Source organism: Rhodofomes roseus (genome assembly GCF_022264815.1).
Source record: "Rhodofomes roseus strain CIRM-BRFM 1785 chromosome Unknown C8Q71scaffold_44, whole genome shotgun sequence".
In the NCBI taxonomy this organism is placed as follows: domain Eukaryota; kingdom Fungi; phylum Basidiomycota; class Agaricomycetes; order Polyporales; family Fomitopsidaceae; genus Rhodofomes; species Rhodofomes roseus.
In genome coordinates, this window is record NW_025953000.1 from 81,121 (window position 1) to 102,750 (window position 21,630).

At 52.1% G+C, this 21,630-nt stretch overlaps 5 protein-coding genes across 5 annotated transcripts; 4 read left to right on the forward strand and 1 right to left on the reverse strand.

Moving 5' to 3' along the window:
- Positions 1-3,941: 3,941 nt before the first annotated feature.
- Positions 3,942-5,144, forward strand: C8Q71DRAFT_718759 (uncharacterized protein; the record flags this gene model as incomplete). The annotated part of the gene is made up of 2 exons (XM_047921249.1): positions 3,942-4,275; positions 4,384-5,144. 2 exons carry the CDS (start codon positions 3,942-3,944, stop codon positions 5,142-5,144), a joined length of 1,095 nt encoding a protein of 364 aa, XP_047772564.1.
- Positions 5,145-10,547: 5,403 nt separating this feature from the next.
- C8Q71DRAFT_799858 (uncharacterized protein) lies at positions 10,548-11,996 on the forward strand (the record flags this gene model as incomplete). Its single annotated transcript, XM_047925925.1, has 3 exons — positions 10,548-10,748; positions 10,875-10,934; positions 10,965-11,996. 3 exons carry the CDS (start codon positions 10,548-10,550, stop codon positions 11,994-11,996), a joined length of 1,293 nt encoding a protein of 430 aa, XP_047772565.1.
- A 1,804-nt stretch (positions 11,997-13,800) lies between these two features.
- On the reverse strand, positions 13,801-15,373 carry C8Q71DRAFT_791911 (peptide chain release factor 1; the record flags this gene model as incomplete). Its single annotated transcript, XM_047925385.1, has 7 exons — positions 15,167-15,373; positions 15,012-15,116; positions 14,516-14,956; positions 14,363-14,467; positions 14,220-14,309; positions 14,018-14,164; positions 13,801-13,958 (listed from the first exon to the last, which is right to left on the reverse strand). Coding segments are annotated over exons 1-7 (1,193 nt in total), but the record flags the coding sequence as incomplete, so codon positions are not given.
- A 58-nt stretch (positions 15,374-15,431) lies between these two features.
- C8Q71DRAFT_450613 (endoplasmic reticulum Ca-transporting P-type ATPase) lies at positions 15,432-20,395 on the forward strand. The gene is made up of 20 exons (XM_047918618.1): positions 15,432-15,552; positions 15,603-15,686; positions 15,742-16,003; positions 16,057-16,509; positions 16,568-16,694; positions 16,743-16,952; positions 17,006-17,194; positions 17,248-17,382; positions 17,434-17,554; positions 17,606-17,769; positions 17,823-18,097; positions 18,150-18,275; positions 18,329-18,446; positions 18,496-19,019; positions 19,070-19,196; positions 19,249-19,445; positions 19,499-19,635; positions 19,694-19,802; positions 19,855-19,998; positions 20,053-20,395. Coding segments are annotated over exons 2-20 (3,615 nt in total). The 5' UTR covers positions 15,432-15,552; positions 15,603-15,684; the 3' UTR covers positions 20,248-20,395.
- A 1-nt stretch (position 20,396) lies between these two features.
- C8Q71DRAFT_450610 (uncharacterized protein) lies at positions 20,397-21,565 on the forward strand. The gene has a single exon (XM_047918617.1). The coding sequence runs from the start codon at positions 20,570-20,572 to the stop codon at positions 21,404-21,406; it is 837 nt and encodes a 278-aa protein (XP_047772568.1). The 5' UTR covers positions 20,397-20,569; the 3' UTR covers positions 21,407-21,565.
- Positions 21,566-21,630: the final 65 nt, after the last annotated feature.

Consider the following 21,630-nt stretch of genomic DNA (forward strand, 5'->3'; position numbering starts at 1 on the left):
ATTGACCATAGTACTTAGTAAAAGCATCATAGTGGAGAGGCAATCAATAGCACACCTCATATTCCTCCGTTGACATATCCGTGCAGCAGATTGTCATTCATGCTACAGCTGGGTATATTTGACAATACGGACACTTGTAGGTTTGGCTCAGTGCAGAGCAGGGGTATGGAAAACTCCCAGGGTTCAGGGTACAAATATTCATACCCCCATACCCCAGGAATACTCCTGGGGTATTTCATCAAATTGAGCATATCTATGTCATATCAATATTTTCTCTTGTTATGATCCCTGAGGTAGGAAGGTATTGTTCTAATGACAGGAGGGGGTGAAACACTTCCAGCCCAATATGAAATGAGTCCACATGACTTTTTTGATGCCCAGATAAGCAGAGATAATTAATTCATACTATGGCCCTATTAGCAGGACTTGTAATTTGAAACTCCCAGACAACACAACTTGCACCAACAGGTACAAATCAATGCTGTGGCTGGCCACTCTGTCCTTGGGTGAGGGTCCATGAAATGCTTTGAGTGGAGCCAATATGGCAACTGGTGGCTTTCCCAACTCCTCCTGAAGGGAGCCTGATTGATATTGAGTAGCTAGTTCTGCCCAGTTGCCCAGATCCAATGGTGTGGAATGAGCCAGACCATTCTACCCAATGTATCAAAACATGTAGTTGCCCACTTCTCAGCAAGCTTCACTGTACATTAAGTGGATGCCTTGGAGGCCTTGAGATACCCAGGCAGCAAAGCCACCATGGGCATGAGGGCCTCCAAGCACGTCTCATTTGCAAATATTGACACCTAGGATCAACAGTGTGTTATGGACTAGGGTTGCTTACTTACCAAATACTGACTTAGTAACTACCATTCAGTTATTTATGTAATTGTAGTTGCCTAAATAATCTTAGAAAGGAGGATTGTCTTGTTGTGTAGAGGATTAATATAATGAGTGAAGTGTTGAGTGAAATTGACTTACAGTCAATTGGTCAATCAAGTATAAGGATTGCTTGAACAAGGCTCTGGGTGGCTCACTAGTGAGTACAGATTTAGAGAAATGAGATTGATTTGGTCAAGTGATGTATAGTTGATTCAGGTTATGTTGAGCACATTGTGTGAAATGTTGAGGTATGCCACTAATGCATGAACCTGACTCTAACTCTTACGGTGAAGCTAACTCTTACCAAACCCTTCAAAGTAGTGCAAGGCTATACTATGGGGGTCAAGACTAATTTACTTAGCGCACAGCTATAAGTACAATTGGTCTTAGTGTTGTCCAGTGCGGGGCTATGGATGATCGGGTGGCTCACATCAATGGATTGAATGTCAAGACAGTGTTATTCAGTTGTATGCTACAACAGTTTTTGAATACATACTAAGAGTTCTAGAATATTCTACAGAGGAACTGTTAGGTACTCCTAAATTGAAAATGTCCAAGTCATGAAGCCTGTCAAGTGGCTAACGGCAAGGACTTGCCTTTTTGGTGAAAGGTCTACACCTACCGCTGAAGGTCAAAGGTCAGCTGATCAAGGAGATTGTTCTGGTGAACCGATCATACTTATAGCTGTGCGCTAAGTCGATTTACCTTGACCCCTTCAACAGTATAGCCTTGCGCTACTCTGAAGGGTTTGGTAAGAGTAAGCTTCACTGATCTATGGTTAGAGTTGGGTTCGTGCTTAGTGGCATCCTCAACTATTGTTGTAACACTCTACTCACTATAGTTGTAACCAACTTACTGCGATCAACCGAGTTAAGTATCTTCACTAAGGACGTAGTGACTACTGTGCCACTCCAAACTTAGTGTCTGAACTTGTTGAGCAAAATTGATTCTCGATCAACCGATCTTCATAGTTGATCACACTAATCGTTGTGTTAATCCTCTTCACAATGAGACAATCCTCAATTCAATTCTTAACTCAGGCAACTACAATTACGTAACTACCGATGGTTGTTACTAAGTAAGTACCCAGTAAGTGAGCAATCCCAGTCCATAACAGGAACAATGGCCATCACAATCTCCTCATTCAACTGCCCACACACTCATTGTCCTTGGACTGAGCCAGTTGGTCTTGATCTGGTCACAACCAACAGGTCTGGATGAATCAATTAGCAGACTGGCACAATCCCCTTAATCACTTGACCTGTCTCCGGAAGCGTTAAGTAGTGAACTCGTCCAAAGAGGAAGGTCCTCGCCATTAGTCACGTGTCAGTCAGTGCTACCACTTGACAGGTTTTGCAACTTAGGCAAATCTTCTTCATGTTAGACACACCTAACACAGTGGTTCAGTACTACAGAATTCACACAAAACCCACTGGTGCCTTGAATAATGACTGCTTCATCATATGATTACAATCCCTGAGGTAAAAAGGTATTGTTCTTATGACTGGGGGGATGAAACACCTTACAGTTGATCTCCTTTTATGGCAGGAGGCTCCCATGGTGCACGTGACACATTGGACCCCAGATAAGCATAGATAAGTAATTGATACTGATGTCCCATTAGTGGGGCCTGAAACTTCAAACTCCCAGACAATGCAACTTGCACCAACAGAGACAAATAAATGTTGCGGCTGGCTGCTCTATCCTGGGGTGATGGTCCATGAAATGCCTTTCAGTTGCACCCCAATATGGACTGGTGGCCTGCATCATGTGACTTGCTGTGGCTGGTGCTCACTCTGTAGACTGCTTGTAGAGTCAATCAGTAAGTAACCATCATAGACATAGTATACCCATCCAATAGCCCTTCATTCAAAGAGTATACAGTAATATTCCTGAGCACTTACAGTGGCTGATTGGGCTGGAAAAGGCAAAACAAAAAATGCACATGTGCCTCCACACAAGTCAAACTGCCTGCCCTTGGACAAGGACCACCACGACGGTGTCCAGCGGCTGGCCTCTCCGTGGCCCAAGGGACTAGTACCTGCAAAGCGGGGAAGCTAACAGCCATCCACGTCCCACACCTGGGGAGAAACATAGACACAGTATGTGTCTCAGGGCGAGACCGCACCCTACGACGCCGAGCAGTGCGCTGGCACACGACATAGACTACATCTCTGAGAACAGAGATACCAATCATAACACAGACTCCCACAGAAACCACCTGAGCACTGAAGAGTAGAGTGAGCCCTACTGGCCCTGCCCCAAATGCCATGCTCACCATCGCCGGAGACAACAACTGCGAGCTACACAAACAGACGATGTGGCGTGACATGGCATGCCAGCGTCTAGACAGACAGAACATATAAGCACGGGTTTGAACGAAACCCGAGCCCGTGCAAGGCGCAGACACCGCCCCCAAGACTGTATCAGAGACAACCAAACACACCCACGATAACTCGGCTAAGACCCTCGCCCAGCCAACAAATGAAGCACCTCCAACAAAACTCCCTCTCGCACGTACAACAAGGGGACACTGGCACCAGACGCACCGAACACCCCGATACGTATCACTCTGCGACCGCACCATGCCGGAGACACCGGCAAACATTGAGCGAACCGAGCGCAGAAGGCCTACGGGCCAAGACCAAGCGACCGGCAAGGGAACACAACGAGGAAAACACACGGCCGGTTAAACAGCACCTGGTGCAAGGCGACGAGAGCCGAAAAGTGCCACAGACTCGAGGTACAGACCCCACGCAACGTGCCAGAGAGCTCACCAAACACTTAAAAGAGCACAGAAAATAGCAGATCAATTGCTTGCCCACACCGCAGAGCCCTGGCAAAACCTGTCTCAGGCATCTCCGCCCCCTCCCCGGGACCCACCCGGGAACGACCGCGCAGCCAAACGCTACCGTACGGCATTGGGTTGAGTTACCACCCAAACCGCAGAGGAGCCAGAGCGCGAGCACGGCCCTGAGCACGACAAGGATGTGGTGATCAACCCTCGCGACTACCAAGGCCTCCCGAACTGCGCCGCCAGCCTACCCCTCACTACCGCCGACATGTACCAATGGCCGGACCCGCTGGATCTGCCCACCGCTGTCGATGAGAACCTGCACAGCTGCATGACCCACGCAAAACCCTTCCCGCACCCGACCCCAACAACGAAGACTGCCTACACCGATGCATCATTCGAACAGCGTGTCATCTCCTACAACGTTCTCATGGGAAATGTCTGCAAGAAGCAACGCGATGCGATCAAAGCCGACCCCACCGGCTTCCTCGCGGTCGTCCCCTACGGGGCCGGCAACTGCTACTTCGAAGACAACCCCCGCGCCCACCTCGACATCCAGGACTTCGTCCGGTCCCTCAGGTTCCTGAGACCGACCACGGAGGGTGAGGATGGCGAGGTGCTGGAGGATGAACAGCAAGCTGGAGCGCAGGGAGGAAACCAGGAAGGGAACACGCCGGAGGGGGAGCCTAACCCTGACGTGCTAGACCTAGAGATCTCAAAGTCCGTGCGAGAGACAAACAAGGACATCAGGGACTGCTTCGGGAAACCGTGGACCCTCTTCCTCCATGGCGGCTCGCAGTGTCTCCGCAAATTTCTGCTCTACCAACAGACCTTTGCCATCTCCGAGCGCATTGCCTTCAGTGTGGTGCCGCTGGACCCAAACATCTTCTCGTGGGCCATCTGCAACCTCGTAGGAGACGGGATCACCCCAACGTTGAAGGACACCATCCTAGCTGGAGTCAAACGATGGCTCTGGAAGGACGACGCTTTCCGGGCGCACATCGACAAGGTCTTGGCCAGAGAAGGTGTACCAGGATCAGTCAACGAGCAAGTCCTCTACGTCACAAACTCGTACACCCTAGTCCTCATCCACAAGAAGGACGAGCGTGGGAACCCAGCGGCAATCGCTCAGCTACGCGGCAAACCCATCACGTCGAACATGGCCAACCACCTCACGTACCTGCAGCTCGTCTGCGACGGCAACTACTGGATCGCACTGAACCACCTGAAGACCCGTGGCCAAGGGGTAGAGTGTCAGCTCTGCAAGGCAGACACTCACCCCACGTGGGACTGCCCCCTCCATCAGACCCCAGGATGGTACGGACCAAAGTACGATGGAGCAGAAAGGCACGAAGACCAAGCAAAACGCGCCCGAGACGACGATGGCTTCACAACGGTGACTGCGCAAGGATCGAGCAGCAGGGGACGAGGTTGCGGCGGACAGAGAGCGACGCGCGGCCATGGATACTAAGGTAGACGCTACGATACCTGCACCCAAGTCACACCAGATACAGAAAACCCATACATACGAGTTTTGAGAATGCCTCACTATGAGCCCCGCTACGTAGGATACTTAACGCTCAATTGATAATGTTCGCATGCTACATTACACTCATTGCCTGGAACGAGCAGCCTACGACAAAGTAATTAATAGGTACAAGGCCCTACCACATAGGAAGGCCGTGCTGACCTCTAACAAGCAAAAGGTGTTGTACAAGGAGCGAAGTGACCAGGCACGCAGACCTCCAGCGACACCCCCCAGTGTACCGGCAGCAAAACGCAGCTCCGTGTGGCCTAGCAAGCCATACGGAGGGCCACCAACAAGCAACAAATACAAGACAACAAGAGACATCAACCCCACGGAAAGCAAATTTTGGTACAGGTAAGCATGCGTTTCCCGTCCCCAGAGGCGGGTCTCGCACAACTGCTGGCAGACCCGCCGAAAAAGGGGACGGGACAATGGAAGGCAGACCCATAGTTGGAGGAGCCCAGGAGTCTACGCATGAGGACCAAGACGGCCAACAGTGCGCAGACAATGAACGCGGAACACCCCAATGCCAAGAGGAACATAATCAAGACATCAATAGTATACGTGACGCGGGGCCAGAAAGGACCCCAGATAGGACGAACGCGAGCGAGCGACACCGCCAAACCCCAACAGACACTGGGGACGCGCAGAACGCGCTAGAAGGGCAAGATGCCCTGAGACCTTACCCTACATGCAGAACTGAGGGCAAGGAACAAGTAGGAGACATCGACAGTACGCGCGATGGGAACCAAGAGCAACACAGCCAAGACCCTGATAGGATGCAAGACGGGGAAGGAGCAGACACTCCGAGAGAACCAGGACACAACCACAGGAAGCAGCAACGCCAAAGGCAACAAACAGCCAAAAACAGGTGTAGAGAGCTAGAAGAGAATGAGCAGAGGCAAGAGGGAACACAGAGCCAGAAACGATACAAGGCAGTGATCACCATCGCCACGCTCAACATGAGAGGATACGGCAGAGAGAACGCAAACTCGCCGGAGAACAAGTGGCTACATGTCAATCAACTTGTACAAGAGAAGAAACTAGCAGTACTTGTAGTACAAGAGACGCACATGGATGAGACGAGATGACAAGCAATAGAATCACTTTTTGGCCAACGACTTAAGGTCATCGCATCACCAGACCCAGACAACCCCACAAGAAAGGGAGGAGTAGCAGTCGTCCTCAACAAAGAACTAGTGAGAACGGAGAACATATACACACAAGAGATAATCCCCGGAAGAGCGCTCTTGACCAGGATAGAACTGAGCCGGGAATCCACACTAACAATACTAGGAGTGTACGCACCAAACGACCCCACATGAAATGAATTCCTGTGGGAAGATATCAAGCTCTTCTACGACCACCGTGATAACCGGCGAGTACCAAGACCGGATATCCTACTAGGAGATCTGAACACAGTCGAAGAGCCAATTGACCGCCTACCGATGCATGCAGACCGAAGCAAGACCATTGAGATGCTTGACCAAATGAAACAGCAACTACACCTAAGAGATAGCTGGAGGGAACTGAACCCAAGCACGAAACTGTACACGTACCACCAGAAGAGTACAGGATCACAATCTCGAATCGACAGAATCTACATGACAGATAACATAAGCGCAACAGCCTATGATTGGAACATACAACCGGTGGGCATACCAAACACAGACCACATGATGGTCTCTGTAAAAGTAATGTCAGATGACGCCCCATGGACAGGCCCAGGGCGAAGAACCATACCAATGTACATCATTAGAGATGAACAGATGAGTACGTACATCAAAAGCCGGGGACTAGAGGCCGCAAAAGAACTCGAAGACCTGTGGGGAAGCCGATCAGTGAACGAAAACCCGCAGAAGATACTACACAGCTTCAAAATGGACGTCAGGAACAAGGCAATCGAGAGACAGAAGGTCAAACTCCCAACCCTTATATGCAATATTGTGGCAACAAAGAAAGCCCTGGACAAAACGATCAATGATGACAGGATCGAAGAGAACAAGAGAAAGAAGAAAGCACACACATTAACTGAGCAGTTAGACGTATTAGAGAAGAGGCGCCACAAGCAGGTCCGGACTGAGATGAAGGTTAAGGATAGGATAGAAGGCGAAACAATCTGTAAGGGATGGTGCAGATTAGGGAAGGAATTGAAACCATGAGATGTCATATACGCACTAAGGAAATCAGACTATAACTTTGGAGAGTCACCACTCGAGAAACACTCAGCAAAAATGGCAGACCTAGCAAAGGACTACCATGAGACCTGCAACAAGAAGGCATTGAACCTGAAGCAGAACGACGTCAGAGATGCACCGAGACAGTACTGAACAACATAGCAACAGAGCCAACAGAGGAACCTGAACAACATAGCAACAGAGCCAACAGAGGAACAATCAGACACTACGAAAGCAGATAACAGAAGACGAAGTGGACGACACACTGACATACTCGAAGAAAGACAGTGCCGCTGGGATAGACGGCCTCACATACAAGTTCTGGGCAGAAATGCACAATCGATACATCAGAGAGAGCAGTAACAAAGAGAACAAAGCTTTCAATGTACTAGAACTACTTATGGCTGCCTTCAATGACATCCAACGACACGTGGTTGACCCAACAACAAACTTTGCAGAAGGATGGATGTGCCCGATCTTCAAGAAGAAGGAGCGGGACAACATTGCAAACTATAGACCGATAACGCTTATCAATACAGACTACAAATTATACACAAAGTCACTTACCATCAAGCTTGCAACTGCAGCGCCGACGCTGATACACAAGACGCAAGCGGGCTTCATCCCCGGGAGACAGATATCGGAACAGACCCAGCTCGCGCACATGGTCATGGAATATGCAGCGATGTCCGACCCAAGCAAAGATGAGATAAGAGATGGGGTAATCGTTGCACTAGATCAAGAAAAGGCCTATGATAAAATCACACACAACTATCTGTGGAAGACGTTGAAGAAATTCAACATACCAGAAGAATTCATCCGCTCAGTACGCACCCTATACGAGAACACTGAAACAAGAGTCATGATTAACGGATTCCTAAGCGCGCCTTACCGCATAACCCGAGGCGTAAGACAGGGAGACCCTCTGTCCTGCCTGCTCTTCAATCTGGCGATTGAACCGCTGGCAGCGACGCTACGAGCATCAACCCTGAAAGGGTTCAAGATACCGGGAGTCGCAGAACGACTCATAGCAACTTTGTTCGCAGATGACACAACGACGTACCTAGACAAGACAGATAAACTGTCAGACCTAAACAAACACCTAGAGACGTGGTGCGCAGCATCAGGTGCACGCTTTAACAAGGACAAAACCGAGATCATACCGGTAGGACAACCAGACTACCGTAGAACAGTGTCTGAGACGAGACAACTAGCCCCAGATAGCGAGCAGATACCAGAGAATATACACATAGCTGTTATGGACTGGGATTGCTAACTTACCGAGTACTTACTTAGTAACAACCGTCGGTAGTTACGTAATTGTAGTTGCCTTAGTTAAGAAATGAATTGAGGATTATCTCGTTGTGAAGAGGATTAACACAATGATTTGAGTGATCAACTTATGAGGTTTAGTCGATCGAGAATCGATTTCGCTCAACAAGTTCACGCACTAAGTTCGGAGTGGCACAGTAGTGCCTACGTTCTTAATGAAGCTAAGAAACTTGGTTGATCGAAGTAAGTCGGTTACGACTTTAGTGAATAGAGCGTTACAACAATAGTTGAGGATGCCACTAAGCACGAACCCGACTCTAACCGTAGATCAATGAAGCTTACTCTTACCGAACCCTTCAGAGTAGCGCGAGGCTATACTATTGAAGGGGTCAAGGTAGATCGACTTAGCGCACGGCTATAAGTACGATCGACCTTAGTATGTCCAGCGCGGAGCTATGGATGATCGAGTGGCTCACACCGATGGATTGAAGTTCAAGAGAGTGTTATTTGTTCATACTCTACGACAGTGTTTATATATCTACAAAGTGTCCTAGAATATTCCATACGTAAACAATAGCCCTATTGAGATCCTCGGTCGACTGCCCGCGTATTCATTGTTCAAAAGCCGAATCGATCGGCCTTGGTTCGGTCACAACAGGTGAGTCTAGTCAAGTCGATCGGAGGTCCGGCACGATCTTCCTTAGTCACTTGACTTAAGTCTCAAGTAGGCAAGTATTGACTTTTCCTAAACAGGAAGACTCGTGCCGTTAGTCACGTGTCGGCGCTAGCCACTTGACAGACTTCATGACTTAGACACTTCGATTAGATATTCCTAACAATAGCCCAAGAGGGCGAAGCAATGAGAATACTAGGGGCGTGGTATGGATCTAACATAGATGATACATCGGTATGGACACCCACATTAGAGAAGATAGACCGCACACTAGAGCAATGGAACAAACGCAACCCAACCATGGCAGGAAGGAAGCTCATAGTACAGATGTGCATCGGCGGCATGACGCAATACAGAGCCCAAGTACAACGCATGCCGAAGAGGATAGAAGAGAGGCTGCAAAAGCAAGTGAGAACGTTCATGTGGCACGATAAGATGCAGACACCGGTCAGCGCAGAAACCCTTAGAGCGCCAATTACATCAGGAGGACGAGGAGTCCTCAATATAACAGCAAGAAATAAAGCGATCAAATTAATGTGGACAAAGGAATACCTCAAGCTAACGGAGGATTGCCCTCTATGGGTGTTCATCCCAGACACGATCATAGCGCACACCACACCCAAAACTGAACGTAACGTACCAATTGAGATCAAGCAGAACATCTTCCTACAATCATGGAAGACAAAGAGATCGGCATTACCAAAGAGACTACAAACAATGCTAAAAATAGCGATGGAATACGGAGTGAGAAGAGAAGGACTAGCCTTCGATAGAGATATCACCAGGACAATACCCATATGGCACCACGGAGAAGCTGATGCAAAGATCAGGTGACTAGAACATGGTAAAACAAGTGAATGCCTCAGAAGCAAACACAACGGATACACAGTGGGCGACATGGAAGAGATAGCCTCTCAGAGAGAGGACAACAACCATACCGGACGCAGAACATGTCAATGTACGCAATGCAATCAAATGAGGGACAATATAGGTTGCGAACACCCACACAAGTGCATGAAGAAAGCGGCCGAACTACTGGCACTGATACCAGATAAGTGGAACCCCACAAAAGCACAGCCGGACGACCCAGAGGAGCACCAGGTAATCAAAGAGATCAGCGAACAAACACAAGACCAATGACGACAGACCAGACGAAGACAGACCGCAAAACACATCGCAATCACCAGATAGGGATCAAGAAGACCAAGAACACTCATCTCACAGATGAGTGAATCACAAGACGACGAGGAAGCGAACCACCCAGACTGGGTAACGTTCGAACCAACGATAACTACCACAGGAACAACAGCGGACATTTTCCGCGTCTTCACATCAGGTGACACAACCAACGAAGTACTCCAAAAGACCAGACAGCAATCAACAGACAAACCACTCCGATATGCGACAGACAGTTCGTGCATACAGGTACAGAATGAGAGACAGGCAGGAGCCAGAGGCTTCATCGGACCAGACGACCCACTCAACTTCGCGCTGCGAGTCCCCCCCCAAATTAGGTAGACGAACCAAACAAGCGAACTCATAGCCACCAAGGAAGCCGGGACTAGAGCACCAGTAGAGAGAGACCTAGACGTGATAAGCGACTCACGGCACGTACTGACAGAGGCAACAAAATACAAACAGAGACACGAGGACAAAGGATACATAGGGAAAGAAAACGCACCAGTCATCCAAGCGATGATCGCGTTGCTGCGAGCCAGACCTCATACAGTACGACTGCGATGGGTCAAAGGACACAATGGCCATACACTGAATGAAGGAGCATACCAATTAGCAAACGAACGCGCGAGGAAGACTCACCCAGATGAGATAGATCTAACGATCCCGCCCCAGCTAACACAGACTGGCGCGAAGCTAGCTACACTGACACAGAAGTTAGCATACCAAGGAATACGACAGAGAGAGATGACAAAGTATAAAGGAAGAACACGCACGAAGGACAACATAACAAAGGCGATCGATTACGCCGAACACTACCATAAGACATCACCGACGGAAGCTATGATATGGAAGAGCATCAGACATAAGGATCTAAGACGGGAAGCAAGATACTTCCTATGGATGACGACCCACAATGCGTACATGGTCGGATCAAACTGGCTAAGGCCAGGGTACTCAGACAACCTGCAAGCAAGGCATGAATGCACAGTATGCGGCAAAATAGAATCAATGGAACACATACTCACCGAGTGCACAATACCCGCACAAGCTGAAGTATGGGAACTGACCGCAGAGCTATGGCGGAAGAAGCAAAGACCATGGCACAAGCCGATGATAGGAGGAATAATAGGCTGCGCAAATGCGGCCTTCAAAGATGAGAAAGGGAAGATACTAAAGGGGTTAACACGACTATACCGAATACTCGTATCAGAGGCCGCGCACCAGATCTGGAAGCTGAGGAATGCCCAAGTTATTAATAGCGAGGACAATGAACCACCGTCAATCGATGAGATAAGGAACAAATGGATGAACACAATCAACAACAGATTGGCGATGGACTGTAAGATGACGAGTAAGAAGAAGTACGGAAAGAGAGCAATCAAGGAGACGTTAGTAGGAGACACATGGAGCGGGGTACTCAAGAACGAGAAATACCTACCGCATGACTGGACAAAGGGGAGAGTTGAGGTTTTAGTGGGTATTGATCCCGGTTAAGTCGTTACAGGGGGGGTACATCGGAGACTGGAGGTGAAGTTCCGATGTGCAGCGATGAACCGCGGACACAGTATCGAGTCCCACACAGTGCGTAATAGCATTTCCTCAACGGTGGATAATGAAGATAAGCAAATAAATACAAACATGCCTATATATGTCTATGCAACTAAGGATCCCATGAGGTTTGAAGCCCTCATACAATAGCAGGTAATCTGGAGTCAACTTGTCGACGGTCAGACCCAGTGCCACAAGGCGCAACGCTCCACCAAAAAAAAAAAGTCAAACTGCCTGTTTCTGCTCTAGATACTCACTGATTTATCAGGACAGTGTACTCATGCAGTTGAATGACTTCTGTACATGTCAGTTGCTTCTGTAATACAGCAATGATGAGCAATATTGGGCTACCAACCCACAGCTCATGTGCTTCTTCCACCCAATTTTTGCTGCCAAGTCCCCAGTGCCTAGGAGGCCACCGGGTATCCCTCTGATAGTATGATTATAAGAATGTGGTATACAAGTGATGTACAATACAAAAAGAACGAAAAAGAACAGCCAAGAAACAGCCCAGTATTGAGGGAAGGAGCGTGCGCTGATGTGGCAGTGGTGCGCCACCGGGCACGCGATGCCGCCTGCCTTATCGGGAGGTCGAGCTATTTTTATTGCAGGGTATCCTAATCGGACTTACACTCAAAGAGGTAGACAGGGACATGTCCCAAACAAGGGAGGGGAGAGCGGTAGGAGTGTGGTAGAAGCGGTGGTATGCGGTGGAAGGGCCTACGGACCTATGTAGCTTATCAAACGGGACCCGTATCATGAGCTAATAAGCTGAGAGATACCCGAGATAGAGGTGACGTGTCCGGTGGGAGAGTGTGTGACAGGCCTAAATGGGGGGTCAGTAAGCCTTGCCCATCATGGACTATCTTATCTCACATGTTTGGTTCTGTTTGTCTCATGCCCTCTATGGCGTGCCAGCACGCTTACTATACTCTTGACTACTCTTTATCACTGCCTATTTGGATGCAATCCTGTATACTTCTCTAACAGAATAGAGATTGGGTACAACACATCCTCTGGTCTGATATTGAGTTGTTACAATTTCTCAGGCAAGATGCTCTTTCCTAACAATGTCATCACACCGGTCCTGCATGACATTGCATGATGGTGTCTTCACAAGCTCTAGATACCATCATATTCTGCCCTAAATCACAGGTGGAATAATTGTTGTCTGGGGAGTAGTTGTGATTCAGTGCTGACATTATGGCAGCAGGGTTCAACTCCAGAGTGCATGAGGGCATGGATGTGGTTGGTGGAGATGGTTCAGGGTGCTCTGGGTCTGAGGTGATGATAGGACAAGGAAACATTTCATTGCATAGATTATCTGCAACCTCCTTTTCCTGAGCTGCTTGATGTTTGCCCATGACTTTCTTATGCCCCTTGCTCTGTAAATGTTGCTGCATGAAGTAGTCCATTGTGTCCATGATTTGCACAGACAGACCTAAGCCTCACAAGTTATGACATACCAGCCACAGTGAGAGCAGGGTCATTGTGTTCTCTATGATATATGATGTTCAGATGTCAATTATGTAGGTCTGATTAGATCAATGATCTTTGGGACCCCACAAACCTGCCAGGGGTAGGCTTGGGGGGTCAATATTGGCCACTAGTTCTGCATACCCCTTGCTTTGATCACAAAAGATTGAATGAGGCTATAGAATGGTCATCCAGGAAGATTGACACACCCAGCTTACAGATCATTGTTGCCTTGGACTTGCAGAATCAATCACCATACTCTTCATGCCTCAAATCAGTCACCAAAACCAGTCAATTAGCAAGGATATCTTCTAGACGATCATGGTGGTGTCTCTGCTCTAGCGCCTCAAAGAAGTCCCGCAATCCTCCGCCTTCCATGACCGCAGGCAGATTCATCACGGACATACCGATCCTATGATCAGTTACCCGGTCCTGTGCAGTGAAAAATATCAGCACATGCATGCAGCCTAATGACGAAGTGATGCACCGACCTGAGGATAGTTATATGTTCTGATCTTGTCGCCGCGGTCCGCGCTCGAGACCAGACTTCGTCGGGCGTCGCGGCGGTCGATGACGTCTTGTGTTATCTTGCGATCCATGAGCCGCGCGCGAAGTACTTGAAATGCACGTCTACGATTCTGCGTAGCTTCTGTGAGCACTGAGATGACGACCCATACTGAGCGACCAACTCACTTGGTGCTGGCTCCGTTCGTCTTGCATAGACACGGTGATGCCAGTCGGTATATGAGTGAGTCGTACCGCCGATTCTGTTTTGTTGACGTGCTTTTGCGAGCGTTGAATAATCATAAGTGAGACTGTAGGTAGTCCGAGCGTACCTGACCACCCGCACCCCGGGCACGCATCACCTCGATCTTGATCTCGTCCGCAGTGAACAGATCGCTTGTTTCCTGCTGTCCATGGTCCTCCGAAAGGGGTAGAACCTACATTGCATGAGAACGATATTATGCGAGAGGACCGGTGCAACTTACAATGACTGTGACTGTACTTGTGTGAATGCGACCACTGGTTTCCGTCGACGGAACGCGCTGGACGCGGTGCACGCCGCTCTCCCATCGCATGAGGTCGTATGCACGCTCGCCCTGCACCTCCAAAATAGCGTCTCTCATGCCACCTTGGTCGAGCGAATTGCTGTCCATGACTGCAGTCTTCCAGCCGTACTCCTGGGCAGCGCGCTCGTATGCTCGCAGAAGGTCGACCAAGAACAGCGATGACTCCTGACCGCCGACGCCGGACTTGAACTCTATCAAGGCTGACATACCTGCCGTTGTGCTGGGTGGGACGACGAGAGTTGGGAGGGTCTCATCGAGGAGAGTCGATAGTTGTTCGGTGAGGGATGCATGTTCCTCCATGGCAAGCGCACGCATGGACGGGTCAGCGTCGTTTAGAAGAGGCGCAGTTTCTTGTAGTGACTACTATTGATTGGCTCGTTATGCGACCCACGACGGGAGGACAGCGAAAACTCACTTGTCTTGCGCGCGACCACTGCTGCCATGCCTCGTCCAAGGTTTCCAACTCCTTGATACGCTTTACCAGTGCTACGTCTTCTGGGCGTGACCAGTCTTCGGATACCTGCGGAGAACGAATCAGCTCGATATTACTAGCTTCACGGAATCGCATACCTCGCCGAGTAGCTTGGCCCGCTCATCGACTTTGCTCTTGACATACTTCAGGATCGGCGACTGGTCGTACTTCTGGACGGAATCATGATTCGCGGTACTATAGCGTGATAGCGGACGTGGGCGAGTAGGACGAAGGCGAGCGAGACGGGGGCCAAAGCGAAGGAGCATCGTCGACCGACGCTGCTCGCCGTCGCGCAACACGTCTCGCGTCACGTGCGCCTGCGTGGCGCGTCTGCTGGCGGCGTGGCGGACGGTGCGCGTCCTCGTCCTCGTCAGCGCTTCCGCACGGCCATCCAGCTCTGTCCAGGACTCTGTCCACGACCGACGTCCGCCCACTCGCGCCTCCTTCTCGCTGTGGCAGTCGCCGTGCTCTGCAGCTCGCACTGGTGCGTTTCATCCTGTGCTCAGCGACATACGTTTCAGCTCAGCCCTGCAGGCTTCTAGCATAGGCATCCCAAACTCAGAATTGGCCCTCCAACCACGGGTTTGAGGGGTTTGATTCTCTGACCGCAACAGCCATGTACGTTCTATGCCTACCGACTCTGTCGACAGCCTCACGAGACGTGTTTCTCCAGGGTTGCTGTAAAGGTCGAATCGTCCGAAATATCCGGCGCAGAGCTGCGTATAGCTCTGCCCTGGTACCTTCACCTATACACCGTGCCCTCGCTCTGTCTCTACCCGCTCCTGGCGTACGCATACTACGTCAAGTACGATGACTGGCTGCAGAGCGAAGAATGGACCTTCCTCGCCTGCGTAACTGTCGGGGTCACTCATGCTCTCAGTTTCCTCTCCACCAAATGGAGTTCCGCAGCCAAGGCTCTCATAACCACCCGCTCGGTAAGCCCATGACAGTTCCATGCTATCCTTTGCGCTTTTGACCCTTCTGTCAGGCTTCGTCCCTCGATAGCGCAGATTGTATTCGCCTCATACCGTCGGCTCACCGCGGACACGGCGAGATCGTTCCCCTCGTCGGTAAAACCCCCTCTGACCCCTCCACCTACTCGTTCAACTACCAGCGTGACACCTACCTCGTGAGCTCGCCCTCGCCGATCGCATTTACGCGCCTGCCGTACCCGTCATCCAGCCATCCGCCCCTCTCTACCTACCAGCAAGTCAAGCCTCTCACATCACAGACTGTCCCGAGTCTACAGTCCATGTATGGCAAGAACGAATTCGACATTCCGGTGCCTTCGTTTACAGAGTTGTTCTCGGAGCAAGCGACCGCCCCGTTCTTCGTCTTCCAGATCTTCTGCGTGACATTGTGGTGTCTAGATGAGTACTGGTACTACAGCTTGTTCACGCTCTTCATGCTGGTCGTCTTTGAGTGCACCGTGGTATGGCAGGTAAGTCTTCTGACCGTCCTGTGTTGCCATGCATTTCGTGCTCACTTTGCTTTCCAAGCGCCTGAGAACGCTGACAGAGTTCAGGACAATGTCTGTGTCGCCGTATGCCATTCAATGCCTCAGGGACGATAAATGGGTCACGATGCAAACCGACGAGCTCCTGCCAGGTGACGTCGTGTCGATCGGTAAGCTATGCAACCCAAGCCTTCTATCCCCCGTTAACCTCTTTACAGTCAGACAGCAAACCGAGACAAGCATCCCCGCCGACGTTCTGCTGCTCAAAGGGACGTGCATCGTTAACGAGGCTATGCTCTCCGGAGAGTCCACGCCCCTCTTGAAGGAGTCCATCGCGTTGCTCGAAGAATCAGAACGGCTCGACGTCGACGGCGCTCACAGGAATCAAGTTCTGTTCAGCGGCACGAAGCTCTTGCAGGCAGACGGCGGTACGTACTGCTATATGCGCGTTGTTGGTGTTGCTGACGGTCGATACCTGCAGGTGAGACGCCCGACGGGGGCTGTCTCGGCGTGGTTCTGCGCACTGGCTTCGGGACGGCCCAGGGCCAGCTTGTCCGGACAATGATCTTCTCCACCGAGCGCGTCTCGGCCAACAACATGGAGTCGTTCCTCTTCATCGGGTTCCTGCTCATCTTTGCGATTGCTGCGAGCTGGTATGTTTGGGTGAAAGGTCCGTCGCTCATCATTATCGTTAGCGGATGAAGGCTTGAACCAATTTCTCAGGTATCGAGCGTGAGCTCAAGAAGTCGAAGCTTTTGCTGGACTGTGTGCTCATCATCACGAGTGTCGTTCCACCTGAGCTGCCTATGGAGCTGTCCTTGGCTGTGAACGCATCCCTGGTTGCATTGTCAAAGTTCGGTGCGTGTGCATGTCATACTCCTTCCACATCTCTGCTGACCCAACTGACAGCTATTTTCTGCACCGAGCCTTTCCGCATTCCATCTGCAGGACGTGTCGACGTGTGTTGCTTTGACAAGACTGGTACTATCACGGCCGAGAACCTAGTCCTTGAGGGCGTCGCAGGAATCGAGTACGCTGTCCAGTTCATACTCACTCGTGCAACATGCTGATTTGCTTGCAGCCCTGAGGACCGCTTGAAGCTCGTGAACGTTAAGGAGAGCGGGAAGGAGACGACCTCGACCCTCGCTGCGGCACACGCATTGGTCAGGCTCGACGACGGCACGATCGTAGGTGACCCCATGGAGAAGACGACGCTTGACGCTCTCGGATACCAACTCAACAAAGGTAGAGTCGACGTCAGGATATATTGTGACATTCGCTCACCGTGTCGTATCTAGGTGACACCGTGACCCAAGGCGAGGGCGGCAAACAACGCACCTCGCTGCACATCCGGCGCCGCTTCCAGTTCTCGTCCGCGTTGAAGCGCATGTCGACCGTCTCGACGACGACGAACCGCACCCTCATTGCGGTCAAGGGCGCACCGGAGACCATCAAGACGATGCTCGCGAGTGTGCCAGATTTCTACGATGACACGTACAAGTGGTACACGCGCAGGGGCAGCCGAGTGCTCGCCATTGGGTTCAAGGAGCAGGATAGCATGTCACAGGACAAGGCATGTTTCTGACGTTGACTTGTTAATGGCTGCAGACTGACGTTTTTCGTAGATTAATAAGTTGACCCGCGACCAGGTCGAGAGCGGGCTGACCTTTGCAGGCTTCCTCGTCTTCCACTGTCCCTTGAAGCCGGACGCCGTGCATACGCTCAAGATGCTCGTAGACTCGTCACATCGGGTACGTGCAGTATCATGCAAGGCTAATATGACACATATTCACTGCTTTGCTAGTGTATCATGATTACCGGCGATAACCCTCTGACGGCAGTTCACGTCGCCCGAGACGTCGAGATTGTCGATCGTGAGGTTCTGATACTGGATCTGAAGGAAGATGCGACGCACCCTGGCGGTACGTATTCTGAACGCATGCAATGCAGCGTCTCTGATACTTCGATCAGATCTCGCATGGCGCACAGTCGACGAGCACAAGTTCATCCCTGTTGATCCCTCGGAGCCTATCGACACATCACTTTTCGAGGACTACGACATCTGCGTCACCGGTGCCGCACTGAGGCAGTTCGAGGGGCGCTCCGCGTGGAACGACATCGTGCAGAACACCTGGGTGTACGCGCGGGTGTCGCCCGCGCAGAAGGAGGCGATCCTGACGACGCTCAAGTCGCTCGGCTACGTCACGCTCATGGCGGGCGACGGTACGAACGACGTCGGCGCGCTCAAGCAAGCACACATCGGCGTCGCGCTGCTCGACGGCACCCCGGAGGACCTGCAGAAGATCGCGGAGCACCAGAGAATAGAGCGCGTCAAGAAAGTGTACGAGAGCCAGCTGAAGATCTCATCGCGCTTTGGGCAGCCGCCTCCGCCTGTTCCTGCCGCTATCGCGCACCTGTACCCGGATGTCGTAGAGGCACAGAAGAAGGTTAGCACGGAGTTCCAGAATGCGCGCAAGAAGAATACTATGGAGAAGGTGGGTTCCCGTGGCTGTGGCCTGGCCCTTGTACTCACCTACTGGTTCAGTTCGACCTGGCGTCAATCACGGACAAACTCGCAAATTTGGAAGATGAAGAAGACGTTCCCAAGATTAAGCTTGGAGATGCCTCCTGCGCAGCGCCGTTCACCTCGAAGCTGTCCAATGTATCTGCGAGTGAGTCAAACTCCGTCTTGTTTCTCGAGAGATCAGACCTGACGCGATGCAGTCACGCACATCATCCGGCAGGGTCGTTGCACCCTAGTCGCCACGGTTCAGATGTACAAGATCTTGGCGCTGAACTGTCTCATCACGGCATACAGTCTCAGCGTACAGTACCTCCAAGGCATCAAGTTCGGGGACTACCAAGTGACGATTACGGGTATGCTTATGTCTGTCTGCTTCTTGTGCATTTCGCGCGCCAAAGTGAGTGAAATTTCATGTCTGACGCGGGCAGCTGACGAACCTGTGCACTACAGCCGGTGGAGAAGCTCTCGCGTGAACGCCCGCTGGGGAACATTTTCAACTTCTACGTGCTGCTGTCTGTCCTGATTCAGTTCGCGCTGCACATCGCCTCGCTGGTGTACATCACGCAGCTGTGCGGCTTCTTCGAGGAGTAAGTCGGCCGTTGCGAGGATGTTATCGCCGTGGACGGTTACTGATGGGGATGGCAGGCCGGGACCGATAGACCTGGAGGCCAAGTTCGAGCCTAATTTGCTGAACACGGCCATCTATCTGCTGAGTTTGTCGCAGCAAGTATCCACGTTCGCCATCAATTACCAGGTGAGTACAGTATGGCCGCGTGGCTGTGGGCGTTCGCTGACGTACGGCGCAGGGCCGTCCGTTCCGTGAAGGGATCAGGGAGAACCCCGCCTTGTACTACGGCCTGGTGGGTGCCAGCGCCGTTGCGTTCTCGGGTGCGATGGACTTCGTCCCCGAGCTGAACCGCTGGCTGCAAATTGTGGAGATGGATCAGACGGTGAGTCGAGTATGATGCCGCGCTGATGGCCGCATATTGACGTGGGCCGGCTAGTTCATGTACAAGCTGACCGCGACGATGATCGTGGACTTTGCGGGGTGCTGGCTCATCGAGCTTGTCTGCAAGTGGTTGTTTGCCGACCTGGAACCGAAGGCGATGATCACGCGTGGGAGGGAGCGGAGGGAGGCCAGACGGAAGCAGGAGGCTGCTCTGCAGAACGGGGCCGCCGTAGAAAAGAAGCAGCAATGAGGCTGAGCGCACAGGGACTGTACATAGAGTTTGCGCATGACAAACGATAGCACTCGCATCGAAGGCAGGCGTTGTGTGGGCAGACAAGGCGACCGGGTGGCTGATTGATGGGACGGGCGTCTGTGCACAATAGGTGGAAGGCGACGACATTGCCTCTTGTTCTTAACCTCAATTGTCTGCCATGTCCCCAGCGTTGACCGTCTCGCCTTTTGTCTGTCGTCTATAATACCCCCTCTTCTCCCTTCGAGCTCCCCAGCTACCCCGCACTGTGTGCGTATTGCGCGACCTTCAACCTCATTTCACCAGCCTCGATTGTCTTGTCATGTCCACCAGCACATCCTACACACGCCCCCTCCCGCCCACGCCCAATGCCCCCAACGCCCACGAGCGCACCCGCCTCGTCCGCTCTCCCCAAAAACTAGGCTCCGTGTCCACCCCGCAGCCCGCACAGTCCGGCGGCCTCCTCCCCATCGGCTGCGCCGCCGCCTACACGCCCTTCTCGCTCCGAAGCAGCTCGCCAGCCTCGCGGCCCAGCACGCCCGGCTCAGTCTACTCGTCGTCCTCGACCAACTCCTCCATGGCGTCCCTCGCCCTGCCCACGCCCCGCACGAGCGCCGAGTCCCTCGCAGAGCCCAAGGGCTACTCAGCGACAGCGCGCGGGCGCAGGTCGAAGGAGCTCCCGCGCCCGCTCGTCCTCCGCCTCAACGCAGTGCCCATGCCCCCGAACGACCGGCGCGCCGCGCTCCCTCCCACGCCGACAACCGCGCGCTCGTCCTCCGCGCCTCCGGCGACGCCTACGACGCCCATGCCGCCGAGCTCCTCGGAGCTGCGCAGGAAGCGGATGGCGAAGCTCGCGCGTACCCTGGGGGAGAACGTCCCCGTCGACCTCGTCTTCCCCGAGACCCCCGCGCCACCACCCGCACCCGAGCCCGTCACCGCCGTCGACCGCGCCCTGCCGCCCCTGCCGCTGCCAGCGACGACCGCCTTTGAGCGTGCACGGAGACGGCGGAGCATGTCTGTGGACCTGTCGCAGGCGGCTGCAGCGGTGCTCGCGCCGCGCAGCTCGCGGATCTGGGTGACCGGCGGGAGCCTCTGGACGGGCGAGTGGAACCGGAAGGACATCCGCGAGGTGCAGCAGCAGCTCCGGCGGCTGCGGTGATCCACTGACTGCACGCCGCGACAGAGGACGCGGCAAGTGTCATTATTACGGAGCTCCCGGGGTGCTGGACATCTGCGGTGGGTTGGCTGTTGTACGTCTGTCTATCTGCGCGTTTTGGATTGGAAGGTGTATTGTATAACCATGACCATGTGTTCCCTCTGACATGACTGCCTCGACTCGAGTACCCCTTGCGAAACCCATTCATACCTTACTATCTATGCCCC

Excerpts from the sequence above, each read along its gene's own strand:
- C8Q71DRAFT_450613 (XM_047918618.1), top strand. Across the intron at positions 17,195-17,247 it reads CTGGTATGTTTGGGTGAAAG|GTATCGAGCGTGAGCTCAAG; the intron begins GTCCGTCGCTCA and ends CCAATTTCTCAG. Across the intron at positions 17,555-17,605 it reads GAGGGCGTCGCAGGAATCGA|CCCTGAGGACCGCTTGAAGC; the intron begins GTACGCTGTCCA and ends ATTTGCTTGCAG.
- C8Q71DRAFT_450610 (XM_047918617.1), top strand. The coding sequence starts at position 20,570 with ATGTCCACCAGCACATCCTACACACGCCCCCTCCCGCCCACGCCCAAT.